At 43.7% G+C, this 22,729-nt stretch overlaps 1 protein-coding gene across 1 annotated transcript in view; it reads right to left on the reverse strand.

The window, feature by feature from the left end:
* Positions 1-1,789: 1,789 nt before the first annotated feature.
* The window catches only part of grin3bb (glutamate receptor, ionotropic, N-methyl-D-aspartate 3Bb), a gene marked incomplete at both ends in the record, with an annotated part of 43,215 nt that continues 22,275 nt past the window's right edge, over positions 1,790-22,729 (reverse strand). The window contains 13 exons of the mRNA XM_084047259.1: positions 1,790-1,816; positions 2,451-2,598; positions 3,003-3,070; positions 3,311-3,475; positions 4,375-4,526; positions 6,757-6,872; positions 7,592-7,737; positions 12,328-12,543; positions 12,922-13,282; positions 14,056-14,343; positions 15,135-15,353; positions 16,579-16,801; positions 18,106-18,556. Coding sequence (XP_083903385.1) covers positions 1,790-1,816; positions 2,451-2,598; positions 3,003-3,070; positions 3,311-3,475; positions 4,375-4,526; positions 6,757-6,872; positions 7,592-7,737; positions 12,328-12,543; positions 12,922-13,282; positions 14,056-14,343; positions 15,135-15,353; positions 16,579-16,801; positions 18,106-18,556 — 2,580 coding nt within the window. The remainder of the gene's footprint in view (positions 1,817-2,450; positions 2,599-3,002; positions 3,071-3,310; positions 3,476-4,374; positions 4,527-6,756; positions 6,873-7,591; positions 7,738-12,327; positions 12,544-12,921; positions 13,283-14,055; positions 14,344-15,134; positions 15,354-16,578; positions 16,802-18,105; positions 18,557-22,729) is intronic.

Below are 22,729 nucleotides of genomic sequence, written 5' to 3' on the forward strand. Positions count from 1 at the left end.
TAAACTTACATTTTTATCCCACGATTTTGTAACCCTATTTTTAACACCCAGTGCCAATTGTCTATGTAATCCTGGGCACTACCTTCCCTCTGCCAACCTAGGGAGGCCAGGGCCGAGCTCATGCCTCCTTCAATGCATGAGAGCCAACTGACCTTCTTGTCACCTGACAGGGGGGAGTTTCCCTGGTAGGACGTAGCGCGTGGAAGGAACACGTTATTCCAACCAGTTCCCTTCCCCTCCATCAGGCGCCCCGGCTGGCCAGGGGGAGGCAGTATAGTGACCAGGATTATTGCATGTTTTTGTGAGGGTACCTACCCTAGGAGACACGGGGAGAACATGCAAACTCCACACAGAAAGGCCCTTTCGCCAACCCCGCCTAGGGTATGGGCACTGATGACGCGGAGGAGAGAACACGCCCCCAGTGCCCACAGCGTCCCCTGTGGGAATCGAACCCAGGACCTTCTAGCTGTGAGGCGACAGCGCTACCGACTGCACCACCGTGCCCCCAACCCAATACATTTCTATGAGAAAAAGGTATCATTTAAAGATCCACATGGCGGGCGGCAGTCATCTTGAAATTTCAAGTGGTGGTTGTGGGGTTTCTTGTCAAATGACATTTTGAGACGGCTCATGGCAATTGTCATGCTTGTATCACCAACTAAATGATTTCTTAAGCTTAACCGCTCCACTAAGGTGGTGGCCATCTTGAAAAATGGCCGCCATCTTGAAATTTCAAGTAGCTGTGGGTGGCTTATTGTCAAGTGACCCACAGAGACTGCTCATGCCAATTTTCATGCTTGTATCACCAAATGAACCATTATATAACTTAAATGCTCCACTAAAGTGTCCGCCATCTTGAAAAATGGCCGCCATCTTGAAATTTCAAGTAGCTGTGGGTGGCATATTGTCAAGTGACCCACCGAGACTGCTCATGCCAATTTCCATGCTTGTATCACCAAATGAACCATTATATAACTTAATTGCTCCACTAAAGTGTTGGCCATCTTGAAAAATGGCCGCCATGTTGAAATGTCAAGTAGCTGTGGGTGGCCTATTGTCAAGTGACCCACAGAGACTATTCATGCCAATTTTCATGCTTGTATCACCAAATAAACCATCATAATCACTTAACTGCCCACTAAGGTGTCGGCCATCTTGAAAAATGGCCGCCATCTTGAAATTACAACTGCCTCGGACAATTTTCTTGTCAAGTGACCCATGGAGACTGCTCATGCCAATTTTCACGCTTGTATCATCAACTGAAAGATTCTGCCAATAAAAAGCATTTAGCCGCTCCACTAACCCCCATAAGCATTCTGCCAGTTAGCTGAACTCATTGAAAATTGTCTTCAACCAAATCCAATCCTACTTCTCTGAAAACAAATGAAATACCGACTTTCAACATGCCTACAAAGACGAGCTTTCAGCATGTACAGAACTGACACAGATAATTGATGACTGTCTGATGGAGGTATACAATAAGATACGTGTGGGTTCTCTCCTGTTATGATTTCTCATTCTCTGCGGTAAGATCTAAGGTGGATAAAAAAGCTACTCGTCCAACAGATCGCAGAGAGTACTCTTTGTTTCCCCTATCACTCATGCACTTTGAGCACTGTTTTTGGGCGTTTCTTTGTTACTTTATTTCGGTTTTAGGGTTAGGGTTAGGGTTAGGTTAGGCTTATGTTATTTAATTAAAAAAAAAAGAAAGAAAAAAAACTTTAATTTTTTTTTTTTTTTTTTTGGGGGGCATTTTTCGGCCCCCCCCCGACAAGACATAGGCATGTGCCTACATTGCCTGTGCATAAACACGGCCCTGAGCGCACCCCGAAACAATATGTTGGGAATTGATTGCATTAAACAATCACCTGTGCGTCCAGTCTCAATGTTGGTAAACAAATAATTGGTCTATAGTGCTATCTTGACTACTGTCCAGCTGTGTGGGCCAGTGCAGCAAAAAAAAAGGACCTGCGTGAATAACAAATAGCCCAGAATAAGGCAGCACGTCTTGCCTTTAAGAGCAGTACTAGATCCAATACACTACTCTTTCATCAAAGTATGCCATGGCTTTTGGTAGACTGCAAATCTGGCGTTATTCTCTAGGAATATTTGTTTGAAGAAAAGAACAAAATGTAATGAGAAATACAGTCAAGTAGGCCTACAGGGCAATGGTTTTTGGAACTCTACCCATATGTATCACAGAAATTGAATTAAGGCAAAAGGCATTTTAAAAAAAAGTTAAAATCCTGCATGTACATTTATAATGTTGATCTCTCTCTCTCTCTCTCTCTCTCTCTCTCTCTCTCTCTCTCTCTCGAACCTGTATGGCGGAGGGGACGTGTTATGTGTTTATACAGAGCGGTGAAATTGATATTATTTAGTGAGCCGAAATAGAAGACAAAGAGTGAAAATGAAATAAAAAATGAAAACAAATGAAAAACCATAACGACCTTGGTCGGAGCTGGGAGCTCTCGTGTGTTCAGCGTCTGCATTTTGACACGGAGCCTCGTGGACGCAGCGTTGTTCCACCTGCCTGATGAGCCTGCTGGGGGAGGGGCCGGGGGAGGGGGAGGAGCCTCGAATTTCTGAACTTTACAGCTGCGGGAGGAGGGTTAAAAGGAAACGTAATCAGACATCACAGCCGTCTTAAAGGACCACTTTACCCATGAACTGTCCATAGCCCACCAATGAGACACAGAGTGGCCAATACAAACTAATAGGCAAGTGCGCTCCGGTGCGCAATTTCCGAACGTACCCTTAGTGAGGACCAATTATACAAAGATATGGTTGAAAATGAAATACATGTTTTCGCTATTTTCAAAACATATTGAAAGTGAAAGTGGTTAATTATGTCTGTGGGTTGTATGTATGAAAAGTATTAACAAGCACTTGTGACTAAATAATAACAGCTTTTTTTCCCCATTACTTAAAATGGAATTGAAGAGTAACGGTTTTGGACAAGGTTTCCACCCGACAGCGACAATATCCATCCGAGTTTGTACCTTTTCTCTTGGTCTGCTCTCTTCCTTTTCACGTCGTCATATGTCATGTTGAGAACCCGATGGATTTTCTGTCAAACACAGAACACAGTTAGCGTTTCTTTCAAATGGAATGTCTTTTTCTCTTATAGAGCTCCCTGATTTGACAGTGATTTTAATGTCTTGTTCTAGTCAGAGGCTCCAGAACACGACAGTCCTTAAATACAGCCGTGTCTTCTAAGCTGGGGTCCGCACCCCCACACATTTGACACCCGTACAGTACAGGACACACAATCCTCTCCTGGCACGCACGCACGCACGCCTCGTCTTACCTGGCTGATGTGAAGCCAGTATTTCAGCTTCGGTCTCCTCTGGATGTGAGGGAGAACGAGACGATAGAAGACGTGTTCTCCTAGCAGCGTTAGCGATGCTCCTGTGACTCCAGCGCACAGCAACACAAACAACCCGGAGAAATGAAGAATCCCCATCTGCAACTTCTGGAGAGCAGGAGAACGGGGAGGAGAAGAGCGAGAGAGAGAGAGAGAGAGAGAAGAGGTGGAGGAAAAACAAACTGTTGTTAATAATAAAAATAATATAAATGCACAAAATCTCTGTTTGTCTGTAAACAATAGAACCGCGGTACACCTCACAGGGCAAAAACACAGGAGACAAGGACTGAAACATAAACTCGAAAGAACACAGGTAAGTCTGGAAGGCAATGACATAACGATAATCCGGCACAGCGCAAACGCAGGCAGTCCTCTAAATACCAGAGTCATTAACGCAACAGCATGCAGCTGAGGAACCCAGGGGGATCATGTCACGATAACATGCCCACGATGATATTTATCATAATATCAAAAATAAAAAGAATAGTGTTCCAAATGTTCTCTTATGACATGCTCAGAATAGGGATGCAAGGTTCATGTGATTAATGAGATGCACTCTGCTTGTTTGAAGCTTTGTACCACGTTAGCTTGTGGCTCTTATGGCTCCAAATGCGCAGATTGGTAACATCATTACTATTTTGAATGTACTTACTTACTGTCTGAATGCATGGCCTACTGTCTGAATGTATGGCCTACTTACTGTCTGAATGCATGGCCTACTGTCTGAATGTATGGCCTAGTTACTGTCTGAATATATGGCCTACTTACTGTCTGAATGGATGGCCTACTGTCTGAATGGATGTGTCTAATGTGTAGTCTACTGTCTGAATGTATGCTCTACATTCTGAATGGATGTGTCTAATGTGTAGTCTACTCTACTGTCTGAATGGATATGGTGTCTGATGTATAATCTACTGCCTGTGTGTCTAATGTACTGTGAAGGGAGAGAGCGCCCACCGACCCATTTCACCCACCCAATAACCACTAAGTAATGTGTGGTGACTCACCTCTGTGACAGCGAACATTCTCTTTCCACAGGGAACTACTTTGTACCATTTGTCATGAAGCATGTCCATGAAACCATGTGATTTATATCTGCTGATGAACTCTGAGATGTTGGAAGTTAGAGCAGAGTTCTGGGGCAGCCCGATCCCATAACCTGAAAAAGAAACAATACTATAAACAAGTACTTAGTATGAGTGAGCAGAGAGTAGGTTGTGTTTTTAATCAACTCCTCTACCTTAGACAAACTAACAATGTTAATGATCTGAATGATGGCTAAGAACTAGGGCCGATATCCGATTACCGACTATTTGCATGTTCAAATCAACCATGTTTCCAGTAGTTTCCAGGAGGGTTTACCTTACACGCTGTGATTCTGGGTGTAGATGCAGACTATTAATAAACAGTGAATTCTTATTACATTATGCATTAGGCCTACTGATGAACATATTAGTACAAACAATGTAAATGTGTTATTTCTCCAACTTGTTGACCATATGAAGCTTCTCCAGAAAACACGGATTGAATCTGCAGCATTCATCATCACAAAAGGCCTTTTCACATTCAATATTAAAAAAATAAAATGCATACATCTGAAGGGACACCCATATAGGAAGCAAATGGAAAAGTCTAAGAACACCTGATTTGACAACTTTTGAGATCTGGGGTGAAAACTGTTATTGTAGAGCAGTGGTTCTCAAACTTGTTCATGTCCCCCAGACCCCCATCTAAAACGATTTTGTGCCAAGGACCCCCATGCAAGATTTGTGTTAGTAAAATGTACAGCCCTATTTGTGAGTATCGCGGGGTGAAACTCATTTTTGCCTGACAGACACGAGTGCGCTCCCATGTAGATCATCCACTCCCCATTTAACACCATAAAAGGCAAACGGGAGCTCTAACGTGAGACCATAAACGTCATCACGCTTCAAAATGGACAGATCTACAAGCTAACAAGGCGTCGGTGCAAGGTTGGTACGCACCCACTTGACAACTTGTAGATTAGCGCAAGCGAACGTTAATAAAGTAATCAACTCTCACATGTAATGAGAACAAGGGAACCAGGAGACCTGGTACTGCCAGACCCCTAGTGGTTGAAATCTGAATGACCGGGCTTCGCATGACGTGTGTCCCTTCTATGTCCCTTCTATGACGAAAGGGGGACAGACTTTTTTGGCTGGGGCCGGGGGACAAAGTGACCATGCCCATGTATGGAGAAAACAGATACAAAGCCTCATGTAAGCCCGACCCCTTGGGTCTGGCAATAAGAAGTTAGTTTGCAAAGTGAAACCTCACGACCAAAGGTGAATACAACTTGGAATGGATATTATATAAGTCCTTTCTACTGAAGAATTTCTTACCTCTTCAGAGGTAAACAAGATTATTCTGGAATTTGCCAAAATCCGATAATCTTTAGCTTTATTGATTAGCCTACTGTGGGAATCTGTCCTTTGGACGAACCCTCCGCTGTCCGAAACTATGGCCACACTTGCAAAAACGGCAAACACGCCTAATGCTCTAAATGCGTCTTTGCGTCAACTGAAAAATCTGGAGTTTGACACCTACGTGCCACTGGGGATGTGACAGATATGTCCATATATGGAAATCTGTGTGTCTGTCAGTCCTTGTCCCTTATATTCCCATGTATGGAGATCTCTGATGTCATGGGTATATGCCAAATCGCCCATTGCATGCTGATGCCAAAATATCATATCGCAATTTTTGTGAGGCGGAATCATGATCCACGATCGTATCACAATGTATTTTTCATGTTGTTTTTAGGATTGTTATTATTTTATTATGCTTATTAATTAAATATATGATGATGCATTATATGTAAATGATTATTAATAATATTATTAAGTTATGAGGCTAATGTGGTTAATCATTTTGACCAATTGAAAGTACACTATCCAAAGGCAAGTACACTATCCAAAGGGGCAGGGCATGATAGATTTTTAGGGCGAAATGTGGTGGAAATTGGAGAGGTGGTCTGGCAGAACATAGCTGGAACGTAGAAGACAAACAAATGCACGGAAGTCGGACGATAAGCCCCCTGTAATATAATAGATGTCTATCATAGGCATACAAAGATTGTTTGACATATGTTTTCTTTCTTTTTCATATATTGACAAATGTTGGGCATATAAACATTTTATTTGAGGTTTGGCACGATTATAATTGATTTTGCATGAAGAATAAGGCATTCTAGAGACATATACGCATGCTTTGGTCCCATAAGTCATGCCTCCGAGCAGACGTGAGAAAGAGCGGCCCTCACCGACAGAAATAGATTGACGAATCAGACACGTAACGCAGGAATTTAGTAAATGCCGGTTCAAAATATGGGCGTAAACAGCTTAGTGAATCGGGCATATTGTCCTTACCTTCTATAGCGAACGGTTTTCCAACAGTAGCCAGTTTACAGTCTGCGTCGATGGAAACTTCATAGTCCAACAGGGCTTTGTCCATGATGAACGCATCAAGATGAGGAGGATCTGTCCTTCAACACATAGACACACATTGTTCTACTAGATATTACTTATATAGTATTATTCGATATTAATAAAGATTATGACTAAATAGAATTGTTAAAGATGTCATGAAATAGTTTTGTTGACAACTTTTTAAAGTTTAGTTCAGAAACAGGTCTGTGTTTTGGTTTAACCAATCACAGTGTCAGCCGGCGGTCCCGTCCCCCCCGGGCTATGGGATCGATGGACTGTACACACAGTGTACAGTCCATCGATCCAATAATGCCAATTAGAATTTGACTTTTAGGGACTTTTGACTTAAAATAATACACAAAAATGTATCCCAGAGTGGATCTGGCTGATTCTCTTTGCCTTAAGCTTGCCATTACCATATCGTTGTTGTAGAGCAGAAACCTTCTATCACCATATTTCTACTTTTTATGTTTTTCCATTAACGTGTTGCGCCAAAGTAGTGAAAATAGCTGATCAACACACTCACAACGTGTCGGATCGTGATGCATTGTGGGCTTGTATATCTGCTATTTTTGCTATTTGGAGAAAATAATGTGAGAGTGAAAAGTCGTTTAGTGTGTCTGTGGGGTTTATAAATATTTAACCTATGAAAAGTATCAGCAAGAGCTTATGACTACATTTAACTATTGGATTCCTTGTACCTTAAGGAGGTACAAGGTTTCCACCCGACATTGACAATATATAGTCAAATAGATCCTGAAATGGCTTTTCTTACTTAAGAGTGGCGACACCATGTGGAGTGGTGGGCTCGTTGAATCGTTTCATGTACTCGTGCATCTCTGGTAAACTTTTCTTCATATAATCCTCAGCGCTGCTCTCCTTAACTGTACCAAAACGAAAGCCACCAGATGGGTGCTGAAGCTGCACAAACAGGAGAGGGGAAAAAAGCGAAGGGCATTAGAATAGTTCATAGTTAAAGTGTCCAGAACATTATCTAGGTCTAGTTTGTCAACCTGTGGATATCTAGAACAAGATACTATATTTATAATAGTCAATAACAATATCATAGGTGACCGGTTCTTACAGAAACGGTTAATGAATAATACTGCTCCAATGTGACACTACCCGGAAACCAATTTGTGGATGTGGTAAATTCATGATGAGTCATAATGTCATGCTGTTGAAATACCTTGGTACTGAACTGTACCAAAGTTACCTACCTGTGTAAAGTTATTCTATAACTTTAAAATGCAAGCCGAATCCATTGGTTATAAATATCCTACCACTCAAACAGAGAGCGTCTCCTTTCAAACCCCAATGGTTCTATTGAGCCCCCCGCCCACAGGAGTGGCCCAATTCTCTCACAACTTGCTACAAAAATCGCTCATGAAAAACTATATAATCTCCTACATTTCATTTTCCACCTTCACATGTGTCTCCTTCTCTAATAATCAAAAAGTGCTATATATTTCATCTCGCAATTTACTTCCGGATGGTTCGTTTTGCACCTTTTTTTGCCACATCGGTCACGGGAAAGAAATAAGCACTGCCGTGGTCTATGGAAACGAGACCAAAAGTGCACCCAAATAAGCCCAAAATCGCTTATACAAACAGTCAGACCTGGCAACGCAGCCTACGCCAATCATGCGTGACAGATCTACAAGCTATGGGGCAGAGACGCCACCGTATCTTAGCAACAACGACAGCGCTCACTCTCATTGGTCGTGTCATGCCAGGAGCAGTTTCCAGACAATGGCATCGCAGAGAGCTTGCTGTAGCCATCACATTCAGTCGCAGCAACGACGGACAGGGAGCTGTGATAGCTGGCATGTAGCTAACACTAACGTCGCTGTCATGCCTGCAGCGGCTGTGCAATCACTTTGTCAACAATGCACGTTTGTGCGGCGAATGTTATTATTGCTGCTCAGTTAGTCCATTGTACATGGTGTATGTTGTTAGCCTCGCGTAGCCAGACAATATCACACGACACACTGCGTGGATATTAGTCTGGTCCCTATCAACGGTAGATTTTCTTCCAAGGGGCGGTTACAAAAAGATCCAAACGGACTCTATTGGTTAGACCTAAACCAATCAGAGCAGTGCTTCCTTGAACGAACCAATCAGAGCAGTGCTTCCTTGTACGTCATTGCTCCAAATAAGGTGATAAGCCCGCCCACATTTGGATACTGGGCCCTGGTTGGCTCCGCACAACTGCGGAGGGAGAGAATTGAAATCTCTATGGAGGGGGGCCAGACCTAATCTGCCGAGGGCTAAAGTGCATGCAATTTTGCAAAGGCAGATTCGTCTGGAACCAGGCTAGTATGTTGTGGCCTTGTGTGTCTTGTGGAGAACTGTGTAGCTCCACAGCAACTCCAGTAACTAACGTAATGGCAGGACCGCCCGTGCAACGCACGTTTAGGCTGCATTATGGTAATGTAGTAATTTCAGATAATTTCGGTCCAACTAGGGCAGTGCCCCCCCCCCAAATAATCATATTTGACCTGGGGACCCCCCCCCCATTTTGTTTGACTCCGTTCCACAAGTCAATATTGCGAAAATAGCTTATCTACAAGCTCAAAACGCCTCACGTTGAGAGGCGCTGTAAGCTTGTATCATTTCAACATGTTTGCCTCTCTTATATTATTTGACAATTTGGCCAATGTTATATAGTACAGTTTGTTGACTACTTTTGTTGCAGTAATGGTCTTTTCCTTTACTTTCGTTTTTTTATTGTCTCCGCCAGGCCGAAAGGCATGGCGCGAGAGTATGTTTCACCCCCTGTCCGTCCGTCCGTCTGTGGATAGCTAATCTCCCGCATCGTTGGCTTGATCGCAGCGAAACTGTGCACACCCACTCCATGGATGCCAATTCAGAACCTCTGCCCCATTTTTTTCACATGGCCCTGTTATAGTGCCACCAGGCCGCTTTTTGCAAAACACATTTTTCCACAGTACTCCTACATATTTTGTCCAAACATCACGCAAATCGGTACACAGTATCTCTATAGTCATTAAAAAAAACGGGTCCTTCAGATTTTTCATATTCCATCCTGATTGGCTAAAAATGGCTTACAAAGTTTGCAGGACTGCTCCGTTTTGACCAAAATGCCTCAAATTATGAACACAGCATGCACTTTCCGTGCAACTTTGCACCCACATTCCCACTATGCCCAGGAAGAAATTCCACTTGAGATTTTTCTAATCAGCATCATGGTGGCGCTATAACAGCCCGATATGTGTTTTTACCTATAACTGCACCAATCTGTCTAAAACTTTGTATGTGCACTCTCCACAGGTCAAGGAAAAACCTTTGCCCTGCATTTTTCACATCTACCTTTTATAACGTCACCAGGAGGCCGACTTATGTAAAACATATTTCTTTACATTACTCCTTCCGATTTTATCTACATTTCACGCAAATCGGTACACATGATCTCTATAGTCATGTGCTAAAGACGGATCTGTTTAACTTTTCATATTCCATCCCGATTGGCTAAGATTCACATCTAACGTTTGCAGGAGTGGCCCGTTTAGAACAAAATGCCACAAATCATCAATGCAGCGTCCGATTGCGGTCAACTTTGCACGCACATTCACACTATGTTGAGGAACAAGTGCTACGATTTTAACATTGGCCTGTGGGGGGTCCCCACCGACAGGTTGAGCACCACTGTATTAGGGGAGAGTCAGTGAGAGCTGGATAAACGAGGTAAAATGTGTCAAAAGGAGTCTGTACGGCTGTCGATAAATGAACACATGACGTCGGTGGGAGAGGAGATATTGTGTCTTTTGGACAAACAGCAGCGTGGTGCTGATGTTTGTTGTGTGAAGCAGCTTAATGTCAGAGTCTTTGTGTTGGAGCGCCTCAGTGCGGCTGCAGAGCTCATGTGCAACATCTTCCAGAGAGAGATAGAGACACTAGAAACTCTGCTGGAGAAAAAACAACACTGCTGGGCATTGCCTTTCATATGGACATTGATCTACACACTGCAGGTATGTCTGTTACACACACAACATCAAACTACACACTACAGGTATGATGCAGCGTTTGCATTCCAGCCAGCACGCCAGCGTACTTCCCATATGGTTTCAAGGTGGGCTAAACCATATGGACCCCATGTCGGCAATGTCATTGTGGACATACTGTACGTGTGTTCTACCTGGCCCTTAGGTGGGCCCCACCTAGGCAATTCTATGTGGGGCCGAGGTGGGTCTTAACTGCGATGCCCATGCGAGTATAAGTAGCTTCTACCTGGCCCTTAGCTGGGCCCCTACTAGCCACGTTTATGTGGGACCGAGGCGGGTCCTAACTGGGTTTGCCCATCCAGCCTTTAAGTGGGTTCTACCTGGGCAGTAGGTGTACCCTAACCAACCAGAGTGCAGTGCCCATCGCTCCAAATGTTGTGACGTCAGGGCTCTCAATACTGCACATTGGTCGAGGAGGAGGGGCCGCAGGGCGACCGCACACATTGCTGAACCAATGGTTGCCCACGGATGTTTCCTCTGGAGATTTAAAATCTGCCCCTCTATGCCACATATCATCCGCGCTACAGGGTCTTCACTGACCAAGCCACGGCCCCACTGGCCCTCATGACGCTACGCCACTTATATGCGCTGCCAAGTGGCCGCGGGCGCTACGTGGGCGTGGCCGCGGGCTAGACGCGAGGCCCCGCGTATCGGGGCCAAGCATCTAGTTTAACCAATGAAAAGTATTAGCAGGAGCTTATGACAAAATCTAACGACATTGGATCCATTGAAAGAACCGTTTTTATGTTTTATTTTTATAAAACAAAATGTAACTACATTGGATCCTTTGGAAGACCAATCCAGCCCTCAAGATGATTTTCAGAAAAATAAAAACATACTACCTTTTATGATGCCATCCCCCCAATCTAAAATGAGTTTGAAAGCCCTGGTTTAGAGGCTCTTTTGGGGGTGGACAAACAGTATTTGCATGCAAAATGATGCATTAGCATTTTGTTGGCCGATGTTTCATTGTCTTCCACTTTTAATGTCCGACCATCACAAACATGTCTCATGACTGTTTATAGCAGTATCATGGAGAATGCAAACGCTGCTGCTAAACTTTCAGCAACATTCAACTGATTGTGACGTAAGTGAAACAATGTACAGCATAATTATACAGAAATTAGTGATCGCTCAGCACAGCCTGCAGTCAGCTCAGCTGAAACAAAGGATGAAGACAAAGAGAGGATTGTAAGGCCTGCACCTTAAGCTCCAAGCATCCCGACAGCAACAATATGCCTCTGATGGCGTCTGTCAGTTCCTACATCACCACAACTCTCTGCTATCTCCATTTATCACATTGTGCGCTTGCACACACACACACACACACACACACACGCACGCACGCACGCACGCACGCACACACGCACGCACCCCCCCCCCCCCCCCCCCACACACGCACACACACACACACACATAAACTATTCCGTCAACAAGCTCACAATGTGACAGATTTTTTAAATCTGTAAAAAAAAGACAGTGTCACCTTAGCATCGTGGATGCCTGTCACTTCTTCAAAGGACTTCTCCCCAACCATGACAGCGGCCAGGTTGGCTGTGTAGCTAGACAGAACCAGCAGGCAGAAGATGGCCCACAGGTTCATGAGGAAGCGGCCCGTCCAGCACTTGGGCGTTTTGGCCGATACGGTGCGTCCAAACAGGATGGCCCAGCACAGGTTGAGGGCTGACGAATATGAGAACACCTTTAATAAGAAACATATAATGTTACGTTTATTCTACAAAACGTTGCATGTCAACAAACTATGCCTAAACCTAACCCAATCTTAACCATAATGTCACAAGAATATACCTAAACCTAACCCTAATCCTAACCCTAACCTCACAAAAACTATGCAGAGAGAGAAAAAAATAAGTTGTGTCCTCGGTGAGATTTGATCATGGGACTTGGATATTACCAGCCATCTCTCTTTCCGAGTAGTATTTGAAGCTCCAATGCGTGCCTTTTAGTTTTTGTAGTTCTATAGTGACGCATTAGGGAGTGAAAATGACAGAGCGGCAATAACTATGGGGGAACTAACTTGGGGAATCCAGAAAAGGAGATATAAACCAAATAAATTCACCTTAATTCGGTTGCGTCCATGGGGCGTCATTCCAAAGGGGCTCTTCCACTCGTACAGAGTGAGGAAGAGTGCAGTGATGTGCAAGGCCACAAAGATGCCCACCCACATGGACCAGTGCAGTGGCCACATGAAGGCCCCTATGGGCACGGCCGTGTCCTTGGTGCGCACCAGGATGCCCAGGCTGGTGGAGAAGAAGGGCGAGGTGAAGTCAACGACGCGGCTCCGGGCAGAGTTGATGCTGAAGGAGGTGACTGCCAAGTCAGCCACACCATGGAGAAGGTCTCCAACCAACCCTGTCCAGCGGCCGGCCTTCAATGCTCCGTATTTACCATCCCCTACAATGTACAGCTCAAACTCGAACCTAAGACGAGATAAAAAATTATGTGCGCAAAGACTACACGAAACAAGACAACACAGAACACACCTGGCAACATTTTACTACTGCTACTCTACATCCCAACCGATATAGACCGAATCGTCATGACATCACAACTAAAAATGTATTTGCAGGTAGATATCGTGGCATTGGAGCATTATTAAACGTATTACTGGAAGAACATGACACTTATGGTATTGTTGTTGAATATTAGAAAGATATTTTTTGTTCTCAATATCCACAGGTTGACAAAATGCATGAGCATTTGTCTCAGACACCAGATACTGACCAGGATACTGACCATGATACTGAGACGAGGATACTCACAGCAGGATACTGACCAGATACTGACCAGGATACTGACCAGGATACTGACCAGGATACTGACATCAGGATACTGACACAGTTGGTGTTTGGAACAGTCAGCCAACATGTTTACTGTGTGTGTGTGTGTGTGTGTGTGTGTGTGTGTGTGTGTGTGTGTGAGTGCAGGCCAGAGTGACCTTGTGTTATCGCCGAAAGCTCGACACCAGGATACAGTTTGCCTAAAGGTTAGAGGAGCGAAAGGTTCCTGGTTCGATCTCCCGGACCGGCAGGAAAAATCTGGGTGCGGAAGTGAATGGCACCACCACCTATTCCCTCCCCCAACACCGCTGAAGTGCCCTTGAGCAAGGCACTGAACAACTCGAGTGGAGATGTTCAGTGTCTCATCTTATTCTCATCTTAGTCTCATCTTGTATCTTATCCCATGGTTTTACCTCAGGTCCTCGGCCAGTTTCTCCAGCAGGTCGATGCAGTATCCGTAGCAGCACTTGCCGTAATGGTCGGCCATGACGCTGCTGTTTCCCATGTAGACCTGGTGGAACAGCGTGTCCAGGGTGTGCGTGCTGTTGCTAGCGGCATCCAGGCAGAAGCGTCCCGCGGGACAGCTTCCGTCCTGGTCCACAGCCCGCGTGAACACAAACGGATGCTCTACCAGGGTCACCACCCTCACCCTGGTCCCTGCCACAGGCATGCTCTCCTTCCACCTCCTTCTCATCCTCCTCCTAGGACCGATAGGGTGATAAGACTTCAAATCAATGTCACCGTTATGTCAAACTTTTGCTTCGATTATGATTAATGAACAATTATACAAAAATATACCGTACAGTATAAGTAAAAAAACAATCACACCCAGTGTGAAGTGAGCGGTGCTATTTATGAGCGAAGTTTTAAGTTAATTTCATCATGTGTCTCGCTAGCCAATCACAGCACGTCCTGCAAAGATAAGTATTCAGACCCTTTGCTGTGACACTTGTATATTTGCACCGCTCGGTGCTCAAAAACAACAGTGGTCATCACAGTGATGGAAGCTCACTTTAAAAAAAAAAGTTTTTTTTTTAAAGTGAGTGGTGATATTTATGAGTTATTAATTTCATCATGCGTCTCGCTAGCCAATCACAGTACGTCACAGCCAATCAGCCAATCACAGTACAGCGAAATACACATTTTCACGACGTAAAGAAAAACTTTCACCACGGATGGGTCCCAAACCCAGTTATAGGAGCGGCTACACCGCTCAAAAAAATAGACAAGCTCACAACATGGCGTGATGCGATGTGTTGTGTATCAGCTATTTTTGCAATCTTTGTGTACGCCACAATTTCAAAGTGATTTCAGAAAAAAAACAAGATCTCCAAGTTTGTGAGCGTGTAGGTTGGCTATTTTCACTATGATTAGTTCAGTATAAATTTCTGTCCCAGCCCAGCCCTACCTCCTCCCATCGCCTCCTCTTCCTCCTCCTCCTCCGCCTCCTCTTCCTCTGCCCCCGGAGTCTCCTTCCGCTCCCTCCTGGCGCCCCCCGCCCCCCCATCCGCCCGCCCGCCGCCGCTCCTCCTCCTCCATCAGCTCCAGCCGGCCCGCCTCCCAGCGTCCCACAGTGACCCAGGTGGGCTGGGCCAGGGCGTCTCTCCTCAGCCTCCAGATGTGGAACCTCTGGGAGGTCACGATGAGGGAGAGGTTCTGCTGGACCCGGACCGCTCCGGTCAGACCGGAGAAGGAGGCGTTGGACAGAAACCTGGGAGAACGCGGATGACACAACGTATCGTTAGCGCGTGCGTGTGTGTGCGTGTGTGTACATGTGTGTACGTGTGTGTGTGTGTGTGTGTGTGTGTGTGTGTGTGTGTGTGTGTGTGTGTGTGTGTGTGTGTGTTTGTGCGCGCGTGCGCACGTGCGTTGTGACAGTCTGTCCACAGTAAGTAAGTAAGAAAGAAAGAAAGAAAGAAAGAAAGAAAGAAAGAAAGACGCTCTTGTATATACACATACACACGTGTGTGTACACACACACACACACACACACACACACACGTTTGTATTACTATACTTGTGAGGACATCAACACTTTAGGACAGATATTTTATGAATGCCATTTAAAAAATATATATATATTGCCATTTTTAACCGTAAGCCTAAAGGCGAAAAACAGCAGATCTATAAGCTCACAACGCGTCGCGCTGCGACGCGTTGTGAGCTTATAGATCGGCTATTTTTCGGTGCATGACACTGGCGCGCAAACTAAGTAGAAATCATGTTTAACTCTAATTCCAATCCCCAAACCTAACCTCTAAATGTCTAATCCTGACCTGAATGTTTTTCTGATTGTAAACGTATCTCTAAAAATGTTTTTTTTTTAACTATAAAACAACCATTTGTCTTGTGAGGACCAGGAAACGGTCCTCACAATGTATATTTCTTCAAATTCTACTATACTTCCTCGCAAGTATAGTAATACACACACACACACACACACACACACACACACACACACACACACACACACACACACACACACACACACACACACACAGGCCGACCAGAATAAGCGGCCTGACACATGCCAGAGACCCATGTTTGCTTTTCTTTATTATTTCTGATTTGTTTTGTTGTGTACTTGTTTATTTTGGGGGGATTTGCATGTTGTTCCATCTAATCATTAACGAGTGAATCACAATGGCGTGGAATCGTGCGGCCAATGGAGATGGTTATGTCCAAGTTTATTCTGGAAGAGTATCGAGCCAGCCAACAGCAATATTCCCTTCACAAGGCTTCAAAGCCTGGCATGTCCTCTCACTCAGCCCATCTCCTCCCAAAGGTCTCCCTACCTCTGTCTCTCAGTCACTTTATGTCCTCATTTATAAGCAGGAATAGACACAAACAGGTGGTGTGCATACAATCATGAAATGATAGATCGATATTTAACAGTCCAATATTGCCATAACAAGAGGCACACCTCTAATGCTTACCTGGCCAGGTACTGTCCAGATGATGTCACTTTGTGTGTGTTGGGTCTGTCATAACAGTTCTTTGTGTTCTGGGGCAACGCCAGATCTGGTCTCAGAGACGCTGCTGCGGCGACCGCCCGAGCGATCAAATCCAGCGCATCGCCAACGTAGAAACGTAAGGGCTTCCTGTCCACTTCCCCGTACGCCAAGAGGCCCAGAGGCACACCGATAGACTGCAGAGTTTCTGGTCTCACAGACAAGAGGGTTATTATAATTAATGGAGCATTGAATCCATGTTCAACCTATGTTCAAATAATTGGTCATTAGAGTTTCAGAAACCGGCGGCGGGTTTGGTCATTTCAAACAAGATTTCAAACATGATTATTGTATTACTATTTATTACTTTTTAATTAATTGCCAAGGTCGGGAATTCCCGTCCGATTCTACTATGGCTCTCATTGCCAAGGACGGAAATGACGATTAAAAAAAAGAAGAAAAAAAAAATATATATATATTTTTTTTATCTCAAACGAAATAGGAGATAACGCTATCCAAAAAGTTGCTGCTCCATTCACTTCAATGTTAAAAAATAAACTGAGAAAAAAAAATCAAAATTTTCCTGTGTTTTACTATGTATTTTTGAGTGAAACATGCCATCTTCAAACATCGAACAACAGATGTCAACGAGGTCACAATGACCTTGTTGATATTTGTTAAACCACACCTGAAAACCCTCTGTGATTAGCAACCATCAGGGGATCAATCATACTGGAGATAAATATTCTGTGACTACTTGAAAAGGTAAGATAATCGCAAAATCCTGGCACTGGGCAAATTGTGGCTTCTATGTCAGCATGCTATAACTTTCCAGGAAGAGAATGGCTGTAGTTTCTATTAGCTTGGAATCCCCATCAATGATGTCACAGGTAGGCAGGTTTCTGAACTGTCCACAGCCCACCAAACCAATGAGAGCAACCAGAAATAGTGACCAGGGCCGCATTAAGACCCCTCAGGGCCGTGGAACACCACAAAATCAAAGGCCCCCCAGTCGCGTAATTTCACGCACATGCACTTGCGCACAGCGCGCGTGCATGTGCAAAGCGCACGCTCGCGAAATTTTTCGGGTCTAATTCGGGTCTAATTTGGGTCTAATTCGGTCTATTTCGGTTCTATTTAACCAATATCAATCAACATTTTTTCTTTAAATACACAAAAATTAAATACGCAATTCTCACAGGGCCCTGCAGGCTGCGGGCCGTGGAACGCCAGTTCCACTAAGTTCCGCGGTTAATGCGGCTCTGATAGTGACGTTTTATAATAAGCATTAGTGAGGAACATTCTATTTTTATTTTTTTCCTTTTTGAATATAACCTCTGACTAATCCATTTTACAATTAAAATAATAATATTAATTAAAAACTAATAAAAATAATAATAACACTAAAACTAACTAAAAGGTTAGTTAGTTAATGAAAATAAATAAAACTAAACTATCAAACCCACGTTAAAAACAAATCAAAACTCAAATGAAATATATAACTATAATAACCTGGACTCAGAGGATGAGCCAGGATCCAGTGGACATACGGGAGGGTCAAACCGAGGTCCTGGGCACTGCGCAGGACCGAGGATGAGCACTGGGGGTCCGATCCGAGCAGCAGGACGACAGAGGGGCGACTGGGATTGCTCCGTTGAACCGGGAGGTGTTGGGAGAGCAACTGGTGGATCTGGGAGCTGTTGTGTGTCGACTGGTTTGTGAGGTTCAGTAGTGTCCTCAGTCGCCAGTCTGGCCCTAACCTTTGACCTTTAACCCCCGACCCCTGGTCCAGGTTGAGGAAGTGCTGCAGGAGCAGAGCCAGTCCTCTGCCTCCCTCTTCTGGCCAGCCTTGGCAGAGCACAGCCATGGCGTCCGTCCAGCCGCTCCTCTGTAGCACAGACATGAGGAGAGACGAGAGAGCCGATGGAGGAACAGCTGTCATCATCTGGAGATGGAAACGGTTCTGGAAAAAACACAAAGACACAAGGACAACATGTTAGAGTGTGCTGGAGAAACGCAGTGGTGAAGACAATAATTAGCATGGTGAGCTGAGAAAGCGATTAGGCCACAGGATCACACACACACACACACACACACACACACACACACACACACACACACACACACACACACACACACACACACACACACACACACACACACAGGGTCCTCAGAAAAACTCTTGAGCCCCATATACATCGGCTGTTTGAAAATGGCCGATCACAACGAGCGAAGAGTTGTGAGCTTGTATCTGCTATTTTGATTTTTTTTGTGTGCAATATTTGGAACAATTTTAACATTTTAACAGCACAAATCTTGTATGTATATGGCACTAAATATTTTCAGATGGTGGTCCACGAACAAATACATATTAATTTGGGGGTCCTTGACATGAAAAAGTTTGGGAACCACTGGTTCAAACAACGATAGGAAGCAAGCCCAACTAAGCAACTACACTTTAGAAACAAGCCCCCCCAAAAAATGCAACCCGCAACTACCAATATCTCAATATTGACAAGCGACTTTACAGAAAAACAAGCCCAAAGTCGCTTATTATAAGCGGACATGGCAACACTGAAAGAGAGAAATAGAGAGTTCACCCTTTGTCAAGTCCCACCAGTGGTCCCGCCCCTCTTCGCACCCATTGGTTGTTGTTGCTAGGTGGACATAAATCCTCTTTCTCTGTCCTCTACCATTGAAAAAACGTGTTTTTTTTCCAGTTCCCTCGTATTGATATTCAATTCGTTTTTATTTTAAACTTGGCGTGAGTAAAAATGGAACATCTCGGATGTCTATAAACTATAGTGCGTGCAGGCCCGGGACTGTGGAAGTAACAGCGACAAAATAATGTCCTGGGACTGCTAAAGTAGCGATAAAACGGTGCCGAAACACATCGGGCACCCCTCAGCCGGCTGGTGAAGTGAAAGATTTTGCATAATTTGTTTGGGATAATGTTGCAAGTGGTTGTAAGTTGCGACTAGTTGCGAATCATTGGTGTGGACTGGTCTTGGATAACTGAGTGCACAGCAGCTTTCACTCCCCTGCAAGGTGACTTCTGTCAGCTAGAATGTTTCACCAGTGACTCTGATGAAGATGCATTAACATAATGTTAGTCTATGCACCAGAGATAAAGGCTTTAACTGTCTGTGTGCTCGAGTGGATCTGACATGTTCTGCTCCTGAGAGCCATTAGACTGCATACAAGGTAGAATGTCCTTGTTGCCCAAACACAGTGGTGGAAGAAGTACTTCGATTTTTACACAAGTAAAAGTAGCAACACCACAACGTAGAGAGTCTCTGTTACAAGTAAAAGTCGCTTTTGCATTTTGCCCCCCCCATAAATCAGTGCTATTGAACACCCTTTATGTCTGTGTGTTGGTAAAAAAAAAGATAGTGAACCAATGAAAAGTATTAAAAAGTGCTTCTGACAAAAGCAGCTAACTCCATTGGATCCTCAAACGTTCTGGTAAACCAGCTAGCTCCAGCAAAGGGGGGTGGAGTTAGCTGGTTTTGCTGACTCCAGGCTCCACCCCCTTTTGACCTCCAACCTCATTGTGAGCTTGGAGGTCCATTCAGCTGTTTAATTTCCTGAAAAAATGAACATTTTGGAGTTGGTTCCTGCCGGACAGCAGAGATATACTTGTAAGTACAAAATTAAGATTTGTCAAAATCTTTTGAAAATAGCTGATCTAAAAGCTTGTAGATCAGCTGTCTTCAAATAATCTTGAAAAGAAATGTGACAAATTTTGAATATTTTTGAAAAATGCAAACATTGGGGGTTCCTGGCACAAAATATTTTCAAATGGGGGTCCATGGCCAAATTCATATTCATTTGAGGGTCTTTGACATTGAAGTTTGAGAACCACTGACACACACCACCAACATTGAACTTGAATTATACAAGGATCATATAATGATGAAAACAAATGAGGGAGCTCTGATGTAGTGCTTCCATCACCAGTCTGTCTATTTTTAGAACAACAACCCTATTCAAATGGAACCAGAGATGATTTGTTCTCTCTAATCCTCTGCCAGACCTCGATCCCACCATTCATTGCCATTCATTTGAATTACTGCTGCTCAAGGTGAGAAGAAATCTCCCTTTTGTGTTCAGGAGGCAGACTGTATGTAATGGGGGTAATCTGCAATCCTTTAGTTTCACATAACTTCACACCCTTCTGTATGTCTCCCATGCAAAAATAGACGTTAAGACATGGGTGGGCAACTTTGATGATGGAGAGGGCCACTATATTTCCACACTCACTCCAGAAGGGCCACATTGCATTTACGGTCGGGCCATTCTATGTCACACAAAAGTAGCAAAAATAGCAGATCTACAAGCTCAAAACGCACGTTTTGAGCTTGTTTATCTGCTATTTTTGCTATTTTAGATTTTTTCTTGTGCAATTTTTTTGAATTGGAATCCTGAAAAGTATCATTTTTATTTAATTTCATATGCATTTAGTTATACTCATGTTAACTTTATGAACTTAAATACAAATACATTGGACATAAAAAATACAATAGAATTGTAATACTAGTCATTAAGCTACTACTAATATAGACTGAAGTAATTATGTCATGTTTGGAATTGGAACAGCTGAAATCAATAATATATCAGTATTCCGATAATAACCTGCAGGCCGCATTAAGTGAAGGTGCCCATGTGTGCCTTAAGATGTAGTTAAAAGCACATAGACATCCCTAAATGTCGTCTTCTTCTTCTCCTTCTCCTTCTCCTCCTCCTCCTCCTCCTCCTCCTTCTTCTTCCTTTCTTTTTATTATTACTATGCATGATTGCTATACAATTGGCTTCCAACGTTTGTCAGTGGGCGTATTTTTCAACCCAAAAAGAAGCATGAATACATCGTCCAGACGTCAGATCTGCCCCAAATTTGATGTATCCTGAGGGGGTGCCACAAATGTGACACGTGCCACTTTTTCTTTTTCTTTACCAATTTTCACCAAATTAAATGTACATAATCTTAGGAGTCATAATGGCAATGGGGATCACACAGCTTCAGCATATTCTAAGCCGTTTCCCTGTAATTGGCTACCAAAATGAGTGAACTAATTTTACTCACACAATGTTTACTATATGCGTATAAGTGCCTGGCATCTGTCTAAATAATATGCCATCTAAATTACATTTAAACCTTTGCATAAGACTGCATGGTCATCAAGGCTAACACGCCAGTGTGACCAGACATTCACGTAAGTATTGGTATCAAGTAGTCATATTTTGTTTGCAGAAAAAAAACATATTTGAATTTCAAAGATGCGGGTTTACGTATGGCATAGGAAAAGTCAGGGAAGGAGAGGCTTCTGAGAGCTTCCTGAGCAAGGCTCTATGCACAGCAGCCATATTATCACTTCCTTCACAGGTGTTACCAATGATACTAATGAAGGCTCTGTTCCATTTAGTGTAGCACAGTAGTTATCAGATTTTTCCATTTCCACAACCCCCAGAACTCTGAGAGTGTACAAATGGAACATTTGGTTCCATTTCTACACTCTGAGTTACACACCCGTAAGGGGCCAACATGCACAATATCAGCACCCTGACTCTGTTTGACCAGAATGGAACAGAGCCTTCATTAGTATCATTGGTAACACCTGTGAATGTCTTCACAATATGGCTGCTGTGAATAGAGCTTATGTGTGTGTGTTAAAGGAGACCTTTTATGTGGATGTGCAATCAATACTGGTCACTGTATTGTAATCACAACCAATGAGAAATCAGAGTTGAGCCTTAAAGACAGTTCCTATGCACATGCATTGCATGTACGTTTCTCATTGGTGAAGACATAGCACTTCAATTATAAGCATATGCTTAGGTTTGGGTTTTGCAGGTACCACTGGTGCCTGATCAATGGAACCATGTTGTTGTGGTTATTTTGTTATTATATGTTTATTATGATATGAAGTATGAAATTGGTATGCAAGGTGATTAATGTATGGTGTGTAATAATAATCAAATTCTGCAAAGAAACTAGTATGTCATGCTCCGCTCCTCAGCCCTTGGACTTTGACTGTGTTTTGTTCGTTTTTTGGACTTATCAGGCCTATTTGTGCAGCTGTTCTGTTTGGTTTTGGTTTTCTGGAAAACAGGACTTGAGTAAAGGTACTTTATTGGA

The sequence above is a fragment of the Gymnoscopelus microlampas genome (genome assembly GCF_963454915.1).
Source record: "Gymnoscopelus microlampas genome assembly, chromosome: 21".
Lineage (NCBI taxonomy): Eukaryota > Metazoa > Chordata > Actinopteri > Myctophiformes > Myctophidae > Gymnoscopelus > Gymnoscopelus microlampas.